Source organism: Mixophyes fleayi, chromosome 9, assembly GCF_038048845.1.
Source record: "Mixophyes fleayi isolate aMixFle1 chromosome 9, aMixFle1.hap1, whole genome shotgun sequence".
In the NCBI taxonomy this organism is placed as follows: Eukaryota; Metazoa; Chordata; class Amphibia; order Anura; family Limnodynastidae; genus Mixophyes; species Mixophyes fleayi.
In genome coordinates this window covers 107907460-107923841 of record NC_134410.1, presented here as the reverse complement: position 1 = coordinate 107923841, position 16382 = coordinate 107907460, and the positions used below count along the sequence as shown (strand labels likewise).

General features: G+C 39.3%; 1 protein-coding gene across 4 annotated transcripts in view; it reads left to right on the top strand.

Annotated features, from left to right (window-relative positions):
• The first annotated feature begins 406 nt into the window (after window positions 1-406).
• PDZD4 (PDZ domain containing 4) overlaps window positions 407-16382 on the top strand; it is a 91412-nt gene continuing 75436 nt past the window's right edge. For 2 of the 4 annotated variants that reach the window (XM_075184831.1, XM_075184832.1), the window contains exon 1: window positions 409-1129. In XM_075184831.1, the coding sequence (XP_075040932.1) occupies window positions 1070-1129 (60 nt within the window). In that variant the 5' untranslated portion in view covers window positions 409-1069. Of the gene's footprint in view, window positions 1130-16382 lie in introns of all 4 variants that reach the window. The other 2 variants (XM_075184830.1, XM_075184829.1) reach the window with 2 other exon arrangements.

The window sequence follows — 16382 nt, the reverse complement described above, 5'->3', positions numbered from 1 at the left end:
GGCTAGATACACAATAGGCCCCATTAATGCACCAATTTTGACCTTTCTGAATAAGCAATTATCAGAGCAGAATGTAGGCGTGTTTAGATGACAAAGAGTTAAATGCCAAATGTAGGTTTATCAGGAAAACCTTGCTCATCTGATTACAGAGAGGTTTTGATGTTTGCTCTGTGGTGTTTCCTTTTCTCCCCTTCCTAATGCATTGTATAAATAAAAGAAACAAGTCTAACTTTTGTCCCTGGTTATCATTAAGACTAACTCTTCCCTACCTCTCCCCCCTACATTCCTTCATCCTGTAGCTCCTGCTGTTCACTCTGCCCCCCCTCCCTCCATGTCTTACATACCCAGAGCTCTGCGCTGCTGATGAAATACTCTCAGCAGTTTTCGTGCCTGTCTAACAGATTGGCTCTGAGTGTTACACCAAAGACCATCCATATTTATTAGCTACCTTTCCCGCTCTCCCTCCCTCTCACTCTCCCCCCCACCTTCCCTACTCAGCTCTCCCTCCCTCCTTTCCAGCAATGCTGATGCTCAGAGATACACACAGTGTGTGCGTTCTGCAGCAGTCTGATTAAGCACAGGTACCTTCAGTGCCATTCGTGTATGCTTTGGAGGAGAATGAGGATCCAACATTTGCCGACCTCACTGAGGATCAGCACTCTAACCATTTAAGAAGGAGTCTGATTTCCTATAAGTATATATGTCCTGGTACCCCATTATCCTGGGTAGCAGTGGAAGGCAGCCCTGGAGAAAGGTCTACTTCATAGGGGGGGAGGGGAGGAGAAGTGGCACCCCATTTTTGGAAGATGTGGGGGGCAGCTGCTGGTCTCATCCTCCCAATGTTAAGCCTCCCCCCTCTTTGTCATTCTCTGCCCCCATGGATTACCTGGCCCCTCTGGATGGATAATTAAAGCTTTTTTATACTTTTGATCTGAGTCCCCTTCTATACTGCTATTAGATTTGGACCCAATAGAAGGGGAATTGACTGCACACCTCTGACTGGAAACCAGACAAGATTGGGGGTGACCAGCCCCCTTCCATCACAGACCTGCACCTTCTCCAAGCTAACATGGGATGTAATATGTGTGTGGTTCGGAAACCAGAGGAGCATTACAAAGTAATGCTGCAGGTAAGAAATACCTTTTAACAGAAAAAGCATGAGAAGGGTTAATGTAGAAGGGGGGAGCGATGGATGCAGCATTGGTGGAGAGGAGAGGGTCACGAACAAGGATGGTAGAAGCATTAGAGGGAAAGGAATGCGGGTGGTAGAGGTAAAGGGTGTGCAGGAGGAATGTGAGCATGGTGAAGGGAAGAAGAAAGAACACTGGGATTAAGTAGAAAAAAATTGAAAGGAAATAAAAACAAATAAAAAATATATAAAAATTAAAAAATATACAAATAAACAGGTGTTGGTAGATGGGTGTGGTAACAACAGCATGAAGAGTGTTAATTGGGGACATTAGATGCATGCCTAGTATATCCCTATCAATGTGATGAAGTTAATAAAGAGGTGTAAGATGAGTGTAGGTAGCATACATTGGAAATCAACAACATGCACCTCAAATTCTAGCCTATGAACATGTGTAGATAATGTCACAGACCTTTAGTGTCTAAGTCTTTATTTTCACTTGCATGTACCCACATACATCCTTACACATGCAAACATACATACACGTGCGACAAAAAAACACTCACGTGTCACACACAACCACTCACCTTCCCACACTGTTGGACTCTCGTACAGATGTGTGTTTTGGTTTTGCCAAACACGCATATTTTTTTTTATCTTAGACATGTATCCGTGTTCTCACAGACATTATATATATACGTCTATATAGCCCTAGCTGACATTCATATAGCTCTGTGTGCTCCATGCTCCCCGTGTGAAAATGTTTTAACCTCTTCAATACTTATTCTGGTATAAAATCGATCTATATTATGACTAAATATATATTATGGTAAATGCAGCCTTGGCACATGTTCACGCATGTTTGTATGTTTCGTTAGAATCTATCTATGTAGGCGTAAGTATGTGTGCATGGGTGTATTAATGATTGGGTATGAATGTGGTGGTATTATTAAAGGATGGGGGAGAGAGGGTAAATGATTGGTTAATTAATTTAGTGGGTGGTCTGAGATTGGAATAGAAACTGCAATAATATCTTCTGTCTCTATGAGGCTATATCCCTGCTTTGATAAGGCTGTTATTTACACAGACTTAACCAAATAAAGATATACTCTAGTATACCCAGTACTCAATATATACACTTTGGTTTAAGTTCAGGTGTTTTAGCTAATATTATTTTAATTCCACCCAACTCCCTTATTCATCTGCTAACAATGAGTGAATGTTTTTCATTCACCTGAGATCTTGACCTCCTATTTGCAACACATCACAAACACCTTTTGCATCTGTCTGTAGATCACAATGTAATGTCTATACCTAAATGCTGTATTGGATCCTGCCTATTTAAGTAGAGGTGGACTTACTGTTTATCTGGCATTAAACGAGTGTCAGTGGACTGCCATCCTCTGCAGGGAACTCAGAGATATCCACTATCTATTGTCCCTCAATTCTCATTTTCTTTATCTGACCTTTCTTCTCCATGCCCCAAATATGTCAAGTATCTATTCACTGTGTGTTCCTTTCACTTCAGCCTTATCCCACACCCAATTGCTCAATTAGCCATTGTTTGACAATATAACCATTTTGTTGATAGTTCCTCCATCCACTTTCCATCCCCTGCCTTCTTAATTTACAACACCTCGTTGATTTTTTTATTTTATTTTCTTCATTGTTCCTCTTTGACTATATTTATACTCTTTGGGGTATATTTACTAAAGTGCAGGTTTGGAAAAGTGGAGATGTTGCCTATGGCAACCAATCAGATTCTAGTTGTCATTTTGTAGAATGTACTGAATAAATAATAACTAGAATCTGATTGGTTGCTATAGGCAACATCTCCACTTTCTATCCCGCAGTTTAGTATATATACCCCTTTGTGTGTGTTTGCGTTGGTTTGCCCTTTCTGTTCTGTTGTTTCCTTTCCCTTTCTCTGTCTGTCCCTGCTCCTGCTGGGGAGGTTTTTAGTGTCAGTAAGGAAAGGATTTTATTATCCAGTTAAAGCCACCTTAAATCTTCTCTGAGATTCCTCTGGTAACAGCCCATAATAATGAATCTTGTGATTCCAGTCCCGGAGCACTGTGTGACTGGAATAGAAAGCTGGATCAGGGAACTTGTGAGGAAGATGAGAGGGAAACTGGAGAGCATGTATGAAGTGTGACAGAGTATGGTTACCTTGCTGGATTACTAATGCCCTGCTTCATACACACCATTCTAACAACAATAAAATAACCAGATAGACAAGATAGATAGATAGATGGATAGATATGAGATAGACAAGATAGATAGATAGACAAGATAGATAGATAGATAGATAGATAGATACAGTGGTGGAACTACCATTGATGCAGCAGGTGGACCAGGGTCCATGGAGATAATGGGGCCCACTGCACTATGAACTAGCGGGCTGTGGGCCCCGGATCCCTCCTCCATGCTTCCCTGCACCAGGGCCCACAGCCCGCTAGTTCCGCCTCTGGATGGATGGATAGATGATTGATTGATAGATAGATTGATAGATAGATAGATAGATAGATAGGTAGATATGAGATAGATAGATAGATATGACATAGATAGGAGATAGATATGTGATATATAGATAGGACATAGATAGGAGATAGATAGATAGATATGAGATAGATAGATAGATATGACATCGATAGATAGATATGACATAGATAGAGAGATATGACATAGATAGATAGATATGACATAGATAGGAGATAGATATGTGATATATAGATAGGACATAGATAGGAGATAGATAGAACGATATATATGAGATAGATAGATAGATATGACATAGATAGATAGATATGACATAGATAGATAGATATGGCATAGATAGATATGACATAGATATGAGATAGATATGTGATATATAGATAGGAGATAGATAGATATGACATAACTTTTACTTCCAATCAATAAACTGCTTTTAATTGATATTTTGCTACATTCATAAGCCATAACCAATAAACTGTCCTTAAGCATATGAGTTGGAAACAATGTGTTAGAATCAAGGTCTAAGTGATAAACACGCAGTTTGTGCCCTTGGAGCCTCTCTCATGGGATCCTCCTACATTGTAAACAGATTTATTAGCAATGTGAAATAATATGTTAATTACATATTTTGCATGGAATTTAGTTGTGTTAAGCACATGTCACACAGAGGTTTCTGTCCCAGCAGGGTGCAAACAGGAAGTTATGCCAGTGTTTCCTGTTTACTGCTCCGTGAGAGATAGGTGACTGTAATGACCTGGGCCACAGGGGAACACTCTGTAGCATTCTAAATTGCTCACTCTAATTCTGATTTTACCACTGGAAATTTACAACATTTAACGGTTATTTTCTTTAGAGTCTAGATTTAAAGGAAATGTTCTACATCGAATTTACTTTAATTTTCAACTAAAATGAAGAAAGAGATGATTTTAAAGGTCTCACCAAATTCCACATATGAAGGGAGTCCCAGGGGTAAATTTACTAAACTGCGGGTTTGGAAAAGTGGAGATGTTGCCTATAGCAACCAATCAGATTCTAGCTGTCATTTTGTAGAATGTACTAAGTAAATGATAACTAGATTCTGATTGGTTGCTATAGGCAACATCTCCACTTTTTCATGTTTGAAATATATACAAACACGAAACAGGTGAAATTTCATCACCTCAATAAAACACCTATGTGGCATAACTTTTAGTAGACAAAAACATGGGCTATAGGAATAACCCTAAGCCATTCCTATTGTATTCCTCAGTCACATATTATATTCTCAGCCCCTTTATATAAGAAGCTCAAAAATATTTCCCATTTCACATCTCTCCATTCATTGCATATAAATATATCAAGGGACAAGATCTTTTTTTTTTCTTAACATTTATAGAATGAAACAAACATTTGCACTGTTGTCATTGTGCAGAAAGATCTTAGAAATGGGACATTTACCTTGCATATAAGTTACAGTATATTAGAAACATATCATAGTCCTTGTTTGATAGATCATTTCAGCAATAACAATCAAACAAAAGGCCTAAGGAACACTATAATTAATGGCTGTTTGAATACTCTACATATATTATTGCAAAATAACGACCATATAAATAGAATCAATGCAAAATGCAATGCAAGTTGAAGTCTTTAAAAATACATTGTTATTGATAAGTAAAAGTATTGTGGTGATTTCATTGTGCAGCGTAAACCACTGAGAAATGTTTATCTCAGGTTTTAATCAAGCAATGGAAGACCTCTAATGAAAAGATTAGGCATGTATGTATGACTAATAATTCATGGCTGTGTGGATGCTATACTGTGTTTATTGATCTTATACACATTTCAGCTCCTAAGCTTTCAGCAGTTTTTTTCTACAGCCTTAAGAGAAAATCACAGTGCAGTATCCAGGGAGCTGTCCGCAGTGCTGAAATGCTTCAACAATAGATCTGCTATCCAAACTCTCCACTAATATTTTGCTTAGCAACACCTAAAAATCCTGTAGAACATAAAAGGTTAACCCACCAAATAGACTGCTGGGAACACACTGCTGTTGCTGTTTTATCTGTAAAACAATAACTTAATTCTTTAATTAAGAGGTGTGCTCTGGCTGTTAATTGTATTACCCCTAAATCACTGCCGGCTGTGTGATATTTTAAGGTGGTTTTTCTAGATAATCTGCCTTCTTGGTGTAATCTGAACACAGTCGGACCACTTATTAGTTTAATTCTTCAGAAATGTTCAGTAACAGCTATTTATTGAACATTGTTTTTTAACAGATATTTGTTACTAGATTTTAGAGCACACAGGGAATCCTTTGGCCATGGACCAGCGGGTTACACATACATTCTGTTACAACGGTATACACACACACACACAACACAGAGAGAACTCTCCCCCCATCTGAACACGGAAGGCATTGTTTTGACAGGCCGGGTTAAGTGCTGATAGAACACTTACATATAACTGACTGTCAGAGGTGACATGATGTGAGTGAGGATTCCTGGTAGTAAATGACAAAGAGAGAGCCTGCACAGATAACAGCACAATCAGTGTTGTGTACACAAGTCACAAATCACGAGGTGTGAAATATACAGGTAGCAACATCGTGAGACATTAAACGCAATAAAAGCATAAAATTAAAAGCACTCCTATCAATGTCTATAATTATATATACATAAATTAAAAAAAATATAATTATATATATATATATATATATATATATATATATATATATATATATATATATATATAACCTGAACAGAATAAAATGTGCAAGTGAGTTATCATACAAGTTAAAAGGTTGTTCTAATTATCTAATTCTAGTGGATGCAAATCCTAGAGAATCCTTCAGGTATATTTACTAAAGTGCGGGTTTGAAAAAGTGGAGATGTTGCCTACAGCAACCAATCAGATTTTAGCTGTCATTTTGTAGAATGTACTAAATAAATAATAACTAGAATCTGATTGGTTGCTATAGGCAACATCTCCACTTTTTTTCAAACCTGCAGTTTAGTAAATATACACCCTTATGTTAAGAATGTAAACAGAAATACACTAAAATAAATTTATTTAAAAACATAATAAAATAGAAGGAAAGACCAGATGTATAGGGCCACCTTGCTTGTGCTTGTTATAATATGTTGGGTGGGAAGAAGTTGTAAATTAAATATTACTTGTTGACTCACAGAGAACTATTAAGGAGATCATTTTTCTAACTCATTGATTTGCCAACTGAGGCATTTCACACTTCGGGACTTTAGGCAACTGCCACAATTATCTCTACCTGGAGCCAGCTCTGAGTCTAGCATGCAAAATTTGTGATAATTATTTTTCTCTCATGGGGGTATGGCAGCAATGTATGATATTTATTTTTTGTGGTTCTGTGCAAAGGATAAAATATATGAATTATTTTTTGTGAATAACACGTGTTGATATAAAAGTGGAATATTAAATTTTAAAGAAGTTCTCTGCTCTGGGTTCTAGAAATATCAATCCTCATAGGCAAGTGCATCAAGCCTCACATTCACCTAAAAAAATTAAAATATCCTTTGCAATAAAAAATAAGGATCGACTGAGTTTATTTAAGACAAATGAAGCAACATGGCTTATTAGGACAATGAGAAAATGGGCTTCTGTGGAGCTGTATTGGTTCCTCCACCTTACATACTGTGTGTAGTTGTGCGTGGTGGGCCTAGGGGGGGGTTCAGCATGCGACGAGTGTTATGAAACTATTGCCATGCGGTTTGGCTTAGTAACTCTGTGTTTTCTGCCTTGTAAATTAAGAATGTAAAAGGAAATTATCTTTTTTCGTATCAATCCAGTGAACATATACTCCTAGGGTTGATTTATTTTATGTCATCCAAAAATTCAGCAATAAATATTGCCATGAATTAAAATAAACACTGCCCAAACTTGTAGATAGACTTATTTACAAAAGGATAAGGGGTTAGATCCTACAATGTCTCTAACGGTCGGAGGGGCGTGCTCTAATGGTCGGAGGGGCGTGCTCTAACGGTCGGAGGGGCGTGCTCTAATGGTCAGAGAGACATCCTGTGACAGTCCTAGCAGGAGATCCTCTCCACTGCTTAGTGCAAGATTTTATGATGTCATTGATCTTATCGATCTCCAGTAGAAAATTTTGTTTTGGAAGGAGTTAGGTGAGTTCAAGCATCTATCCTTTAGCTTGAGTGGGACAGTTCCATTACTCAACTAAGGTGAAATTAATTTCCAACTAGAGACTCCAGTGGAACAGGTCAGCAGACACAAGTGAGAGGATTGGATAATTGGCAGAGTGGGGTTAGCCCTTTAATCCCTAAGGGTGTTTTATGGTTTATGTGGTATCACAAACAGACAAAGGAGTCATGGTGGCTCAATGGTTAGCACTTCTGCCTCACAGCAATGGGGTCATGAGTGTGATTCCCAACCATGGCCTTATCTGTGTGGAGTTTGTATGTTCTCCCCGTGTTTGCGTGAGTTTCCTCCCACACTCCAAAAACATATTAGTAGGTTACTTGTCTGCTGACAAAATTAACACTAGTGTGCATGTGTTAGCGAATTTAGACTGTAAGCTCCAGTGGGACAGGGACTGATGTGAGTGACACATATTCTCTGTACAGCGCTGCGGAATTGATGGTGCTATATAAATAAATGATGATGATGATTAACTAACAAACTAATATCTTTATTTACAAATTAACATACAGTATTTACTGTAGAAATGGAAAACATATAAAAGTAAAAGGCTCAGTCGGAAAGGCACATGCAATGTTTAATACACATAAACAGTGTCAATCAAAACAAAGAAATAAAACCATTTCCCACAACACTGCTCCCTTCCTTTTCCGACAGCTGCTAATAAACATATTTATTACAGCTGATCACCATATTAATAAGAAAATAATCACTCAATTAACTGAATAATCATCAACCAAGTACAGTATTAAATGATTCCCACTTGGAAACACCAGTAACTCATTCTCAGAAATCAATTAAAATGTCTTTGAAAAGCAGTGAATTCCAAATCACTTCTCAATGACCCCCAACAGGCCAAAACGTATTGATATCTCAAATTGATCACACGTGCGTCAATCGTAGGTCAACCAGAGGGTCGGGTCATTTGATGGAGTCATTTGGGCTCATGCCTCGATACTTTTAAACAGATGTTTTCACGACAGATCAACATTTCAATGCAGTGTTCAGAAGGGATCGACGCCAGCGATATATTACAAATATGTTTCAGTGGCAAGCAAAATGTATATAGGGTGTGTAATTTTATTTCATTAAGACACATTTATTTGATGATATTTATTGTATTGTGATGATGCCATTAATATGGACGACATATTAAACAGATAAATGATCACAAATAAATATAAATAAAATAAACATGTTATAGTTACAATGAGGTACTGCTGTAAATTTTCTTCTAAAGTCAGTTTTCTGCACGTCATCCATCTTCTCGGCAGATATGAAATATTCATGAGTATTAGTGAGAGAGTAAACATCCCCTCTACTGGCCGGAGCATGTTCACCGTGCACCTGAAAAACTTTCAAACTGGAGGAAAGTCTGCTAGCTCACTGATAGGCTCTGAATTATCACATGATACCTGAGCCGCAACCTATAGGGCCTCAAGGCTCCCGTGCAGAATAGAAATGTCGTTAAAGCAATGTCCACAGGCTGAGTATACCCTGGATATGATAAACAGTCCTACCCTCGAGTTCGAGAAACTGTTACAATGCAATTCTCAACAATATCAACCAAGAAGAAATGTGACACCTAAAAAAACAGCAACACTCTACCACAGTCTATGCAACAAAATAGGCAACTAGCAGAATTTTGTTCTCATGCATTTAAAGTCTTTATCTAAAAATGACTGACAGATCAATAAGAGAGAGAACTAGTTATTAACTTTTGGGGTAAATTATCATAGCCATGTTAATTGTATGAAGGTAAACATGGGACAAACCTTTAAAATGTCAATTATTGCCATGTCCCCTATATAATGGCCATAAATATATAATTGTCCTAATATACTACTTAAAGGAAGCTTTACATGGCCTAATTAAAAATAACAGCAATGTGATATTCATATGTGAGTTTATTCTGCCTCTCACGTGACAGGATAAATATCATGAAGGGCTTAAAACTATACTACAATGCAGGTTTTTCCTACATGCCACCCCCTAGCCAGAGCCCTGTGAGCTGCCATTTTTCCTGGGAGGTGGAGGAGAGGTGTGAGCAGGAGGACCAATCGCAACCGCAATCTCTTGATGTGGCCCCTGATTTGCACTCCTACTTGCATCCTCACCCCATCACCTTGGTTTTAGGTCAGGCTGTGAGAGAAATGGTGGAGACCTGGGAAAAAAGGGCTACATGATGCAGGTCCGGACCTCCAGCTAGGGCCGGGGGCATTTTACGAGAAAATTTTCCTAGCTTCTCCTGCAGCTTTAAAGAGTACATTTTAGAAATTAAGCTTACAAGTGGACATTTGTGAAAAAATTCTCTCTTAGGGGTATATTTACTAAACTGCGGGTTTAAAAAAGTGGAGATGTTGCCTATAACAACCAATCAGATTCTAGCTGTCATTTATTTATTTCATTCTACAAAACGACAGCTAGAATCTGATTGTACCATTGTTGCGCCATCGTTGGATTGGGTATAATTGTATTTTGCTGGTTGCTATAGGCAACATCTCCACTTTTTCAGACCCACAGTTTAGTAAATATACCCCATAAGAGTCTAACTTGCCAGCCTGTTGTTCATGCATTGTTGTCATATGATTTTCAGTTTTACATGAAAAGAACACAATATAGGGAATTCAGCTCCTATACCTTAGATTAGAAAGCTTAATTAACTTACATAAACTAAGCATGCTACAAAGCACTACTCTGTCCCCTCCTGAAGTCTGTGTTCTTGGTATGGGCTTATTATTCAAGCTAACTTCAGTGTGATCATGCTATTCCGAGGTTAATTGTTTCAGTAATTAACTGTGGCCAATAAAGCAGCGTTAAATCACAGAATATACAATGCTTTTGTTTGTCGAGGTGTCTTCATTAGCAGTAAAAATCTCTTTGTCACTGTTTTTCCACTACCCACTCACTCCCACCCCTCCCGTACTCTTTGCACTCTTTCCCCATAACGTCTCCATTATTTGGTTACAAACCAGCTAGTGCCTTACCCCATCCATTTCTTTCCTCTCCTCTCCTCCGACTCTTCTGTCTTCCCACCATTCCCTCCCTCTCTACAGTGACACAGAGCTCTGCATTCTAAGCTACACAACTGCCGCACACCCGCTGCCCTTTGCAGGTTAATATCTGTTTTTATGTATTCTAACTCATTTTGCCAGAAATAGCAGGCGCCTTATGGAAAAATCAGGGGCAGCAAATCACAGAAAGTCCAAGCAATTTCCTTTCAACAAAATGCAGTGGCAGAGAAAACAGGTTTCAGCTAAAAACAACCATCTCTACATCAACACCTTGACAACCAATTCATTATGTGATTCAGAGCAGTTTTTCATGTCATAAATGATCTGGGGGATGAATCATTCATAGGAAGATGTCATTTGGCAGCCCATGGGTTAACGGTAGGCTTCATTCACCACAAGAGGAACTATAAATATATGTACGTCTACTGTAGTGTGTTAGTGATGGTAACATATAGGGGCATATTCAATTAGCTTTTGGATTCGCGGTAACGCGCCGGAACAGCCGCGAAACGTAATACACGGTACCGCAATAACGTGGATTTTCGTTCGCAGCCCATAGGGTTGCGAACGAAAATCCGCGTTAATGCGGTACCGTAATACCCGCAAGAACGCGCACTTTTCGCGGCAACGCGCGTTACCGTGAATCAAAAAGCTAATTGAATATGCCCCATAGTGTGATATGTAACATACACCATGGCTTGGGTGAGAGGTAGATTGGGTAGGCATTAAGTGTGGTTGAGTGAATTTATTTTGCAGATGAAGTTATTGCAGCAATAGTGCAATGCTGAAGGGCAAAATAAAGACAAAGGACATGTACTTCTATTGATGGGCAGCACGGTGGCTCAGTGGTTAGCACTTCTGCCTCACAGCACAGGGGCCATGAGTTGAATTCCCGACCATGGCTTTAACTGTGAGGAGTTTGTATGTTCTCCCTGTGTTTGCATGGGTTTCCTCCGGGTGCTCCGGTTTCCTCCAACACTCCAAAAATATACGGGTAGGTTAATTGGCTGCTATTAAATTGATCCTAGTCTGTCTGTCTGTCTGTCTCTCTGTCTGTGTCTGTGTGTATGTTAGGGAATTAGACTGTAAGCCCCAATGGGGCAGGGACTGATGTGAATGAGTTCTCTGTACAGCGCTGCGGAATCAGGGGCGCTATATAAATAAATGATGATCATGGTATTGAGACCTGTCCTTTGATGACATCTGCATGGAATAAACTTGCTTAAAATAATAATACATTTTTTGGGAGAACTGGTTGGAGTCCGCACACTCTACTTGTGTCGCAGTCTACTGGTATTTAAAATCAGGACTTTTAAATTCTGCCCTCTCCAGTTTAGCATTGGTGCCATTTGGGCTGCTTCTGTGATTATTTTGTTTTTTTGCTTTTACGGTTTTACAGCTGGGAGTCTGGCCTTTAATCATCTCCAGCTGTTGCTCACTCCAAGCCAATCCCCATGACACGATCTTTATTTAAACCATCATTATTTGGTTCATTGGGGCATAATCCCTAGTATTAGGCCCCCAGGCTCTACCTGTAGCCCTATTTTGCATATTTGGGTTTTGCCTTTTCTCTGCCTGTTTAATTGTTTTATGTGTGTCATTGGCCTTCTGTTTTACCTGTATGTCCTGCTCCAGTGTATGACTTTAACTCTGCATTTTAGCCCTGGACCTTCTCTTTCATTCTCCCTTAAATTCATAGGCTCATGTATCTGATCCTTTGTATGTCTTACCTGTTATGGCTTTAAACTTTAGTCCACATTTGAATATCTTTCATTGTTGTCACCTTTGCTATAGTATTGTTTCCCGCTCAAGTCCATATTTGTTTCCCAAAGTTTCTTACCTATACCTACCTATAGGTACCTACCTCTGAGCCATCCTCTACTAATTTTACATTTAACCCTGCTTTTGGATTACAATGTATATCAGACTGATTTTTGACATCTTTTCAACTGCCTCATTGTCTTTATACATTTAAAGCTTTGTAGATGATTTTATTTTCCCCATCCTAATTACTAGGTCTTAAATAGATCTGTCAGAAATGATGGTCTTTGTATGGCAAATACTGATGGGTGGGTTCCAATGGCAGGAACAGTCTTAGGGGGGAATTGAATTCAGCACCAAGTCCTGCAGGAGCCTTGCGCGATAACACTCCACGGAGTTGTACAGGTTGAAATCTCTGCTCACTTTTGATCGTATTTTATAGCGCAGTGAGCAAAAATGAGTGGAATTTTCTCTACTGTAACAATTGGTAGTGTGCGCAGCCACACAGTGAGTAACGTTCCTATGGGACCTCCCGCTGAATTGAGTTCCCCCACCTAAGTGAGAAAAGGTGTATGGTATCTTCAAGTATAGATTGTCAGTCTCAGGACTCAATTAATAGCAAGTTATCATCATCATCATCATCAGTTATTTATATAGCGCCACTAATTCCGCAGCGCTGTGCAGAGAACTCACTCACATCAGTCCCTGCCCCATTGGAGCTTACAGTCTAAATTTCCTAACATACAAAGACAAACACAGAAAGACAGAGAGAGAGAGAGAGACTAGGTCAATTTTGTTAGCAGTCAATTAACCTACCAGTTTGTTTTTTGAAGTGTGGGAGGAAACCAGAGCACCCAGAGGAAACCCATGTAAACACAGGGAGAACATACAAACTTCACACAGATAAGGCCATGGTCGGGAATCGAAGGCAGAAGTACTAACCACTAGGCCACTGTGCTGCCCCCCACCCTCCAAACAATAGCTAGGGGTCCATAGCCAGAGAAGATAGTCATCGAAGAGCCAAGGTACAGGAGCCAGAGAGGTAGCCATCTGAGAGTAAGGGATCAAGAGCTAGAGAGGTAGCCATCTGCAAGCCAACAGTTAGACTACGGAATGCAGCCACAAAGGTTCTGGTTATAGGGTGCTGGTTCAGAGTCAAGTTTTATAAACTGGCAATGTGCTGTTCACAGGAAGCTAGTCCTGAAACAAGCCTTAGTTGCTGGCAACTCATGAATGGCAGCTGGTCATTAGACCATTCCCTGAAGAAGGTCTGCACAGATGAAGCGTTAAAGAAAATAGTCCAGTAGATTTTTAACTGAGCCTGTGGCTCACTGTTCAGAGGCTGATGTGTGGACCTTTGCTATCTACTGCTCCCTTATTTTGTTTTGACAACTATCCTGTCCCTACAAATGTTACATTGTGGGTGGTAGATCATGCGACACAACAACTGTGAGAGAGACAGATTGCTTTTCAGTCACTCCCATTCACAGGAAGCTGAGAGCTTTGGCTAATATGTTGAAAATTAGGTTTAGAGGTGGTGGGGTAATGGGCACTAATGTAAAAAAAATACAATAAATTAGAAAATAAATTAATTAATGTCAATATTTAAGTTCTCAGGTGTGGGATAAAAAAACTCCTTTAAGCATCTGTATAACTACCACACTGTGATTGTTATATCTTTGTCATAGTGGTGATGCATTTAAAGAGATAAGTTTGTGTAATACATATCCAGGTCTATTTTCAGAACTGTTTTTATTGCTGATCGGTGCAATATAGAGAGGATATGAGTAACAGAACCTGATATCCTCCCGAGGCAAACTATTTTATTAATCTATTGACTTCAACTTGGCCATACTTTTATTATTTTGATTGTGAAACTGCAGGCTGAACACATATGGGAGGCCTGGGGTATCCTCCTCTTCACCCTTCTTAATAATGAGAGCCACCTCTTGTTTGTGCTTCGTAATATGGCTTTTTATTTTTTTATGAGCTTCTGCTGAAGATTGTAGCAAGTAACGGACTGCCAGATATCTCCTGCCAGCCAAGATGTTATGTCTGGGAGATCCTCACAAATAGAAATATCTGTCATGAATTATTGAGTCTGCCTTCTGGCCCTCACTAGTGGAGTGTTTCCTTTATCAGATGAGTTTAAAATAAAAATCAGCCCACGTACCAACACATATACAACACACTAGGATGAATCTATGAGTATGCTGTATCCATAGAACTCACCACCCTTGCCATCCTAAGTCAAGTAGTCCCGTACTCTAGCGACAGCTCAGATACAACGAACATTCCGAGTTCCACTGGTCCTGTTGCAAAGCAGACTACAGTGGCGAGAGAGGAAAAATGAAACATCAGCATGTAAGGATACTGACTGATTGCCTGTCACTACAAAATGTATTGGGAGACCGTGGTGCAAACCACCTCTAATTCTCCCTTTGTCCCAGGCACCAACAATTATATTGTAAGCTCAATTGGGAAGATAAACTGTTGCTGAACAATTCCGTGTGCATTGTACATTCTATATGGAAATCAATAAATAATATTAAAAATCAATACCATAGCCTAATGGCTACAAAATCAACAATTCTCTGTATCGAGTCAAATTACAACATCTTGTCAGTTTAGATAGTGACCTTAAAATTATTTCGGCGAGTTTGAATAAAATTGTATTTATTTTCATTTATTGCAAGCAGAGTCAGCTTTATTTGCAAAGCTGAACTTTATATTTGCAATAAATATCTTGCTCTAGATTATACAATCACTTATGTTACTAAGCTAATTACCCCAGCGCCCTTTAGTGTGGATTTGATTATGGATTATTGGTGACTGTATATGTTGGAAGGTTTTTGTTCACGTATGCAATTTACAGATGTGATTTATGGTTTTAATACGTTGCCCTGTATGTTATTGACTGTAAAAAGCAATTAACCTCGAGGGATCATTTAATAAGGTAGCGTGATCATCTCATTTTTTTTTTCCTTTTGCAACGGAAACAGAATGGAATGCAGGGAGTTTAAATACATTTAAACATGTAATAAACACTTTAAAAACAGCAAAAATGCTAATGAGATTTTTCTCCCGCAATTTTGGCAAGGTGAAAATAGTTCTGTGTGAACCAAACAGTAGGAAATGGTTCTGAGCAATATCTTGGGAGCTTGGAGTGTGTTGAATCTTGTAGAGTTCTTTTAAAGGTTATCCAAAGACTGATCACCTTCCAGAGAGAGAGAGAGGGCATTCCCCAAATAGAAGCAGAGAGCAAGCATAACTACAGTATGATGAATAGAAAAGCCACAATGTTTTTTTTTTTTTGATCTGGTTAGGAAAGTGAGGGTCCAGATAATTATAGTAAAAGTACTAGACAGCTCTGTGCCTGGTACACAAAGCAGATTAACACACTGCAAAAGGTTTTTATTTCAGAAGCCAATATCCAGCCTAGTGATGTCACACAGGCCTCAATTATTCACTGGCCAGCTTGTGGTTGTGTTTTTATATTTGCCAACTCTTGCAGAATGTCTGGGAGACTCCCGAAGTCCAGGTAGGTCTCCCGGGCTGCGGGGAGAGTAGGGCAACCTCCCGCCTCTGCTCACTTCCTAGTGAAGTGGACAGAATTAGTGCCACAATGACGTGATTCTTAGGGAATGGCGACATTTTGGTCCACTGTAAAATGACACGTTTGCGAAATTACGTCATGGGGGCTAAAATGATGCCTTTTCTAAGCCTTGCCCCCTCCGCCCTTACCCCTCTGGGAACTCCTGGAAGGGCACCAGAAAAAGTTGGCAAGTATGGTTTATATGTTGGCGCTG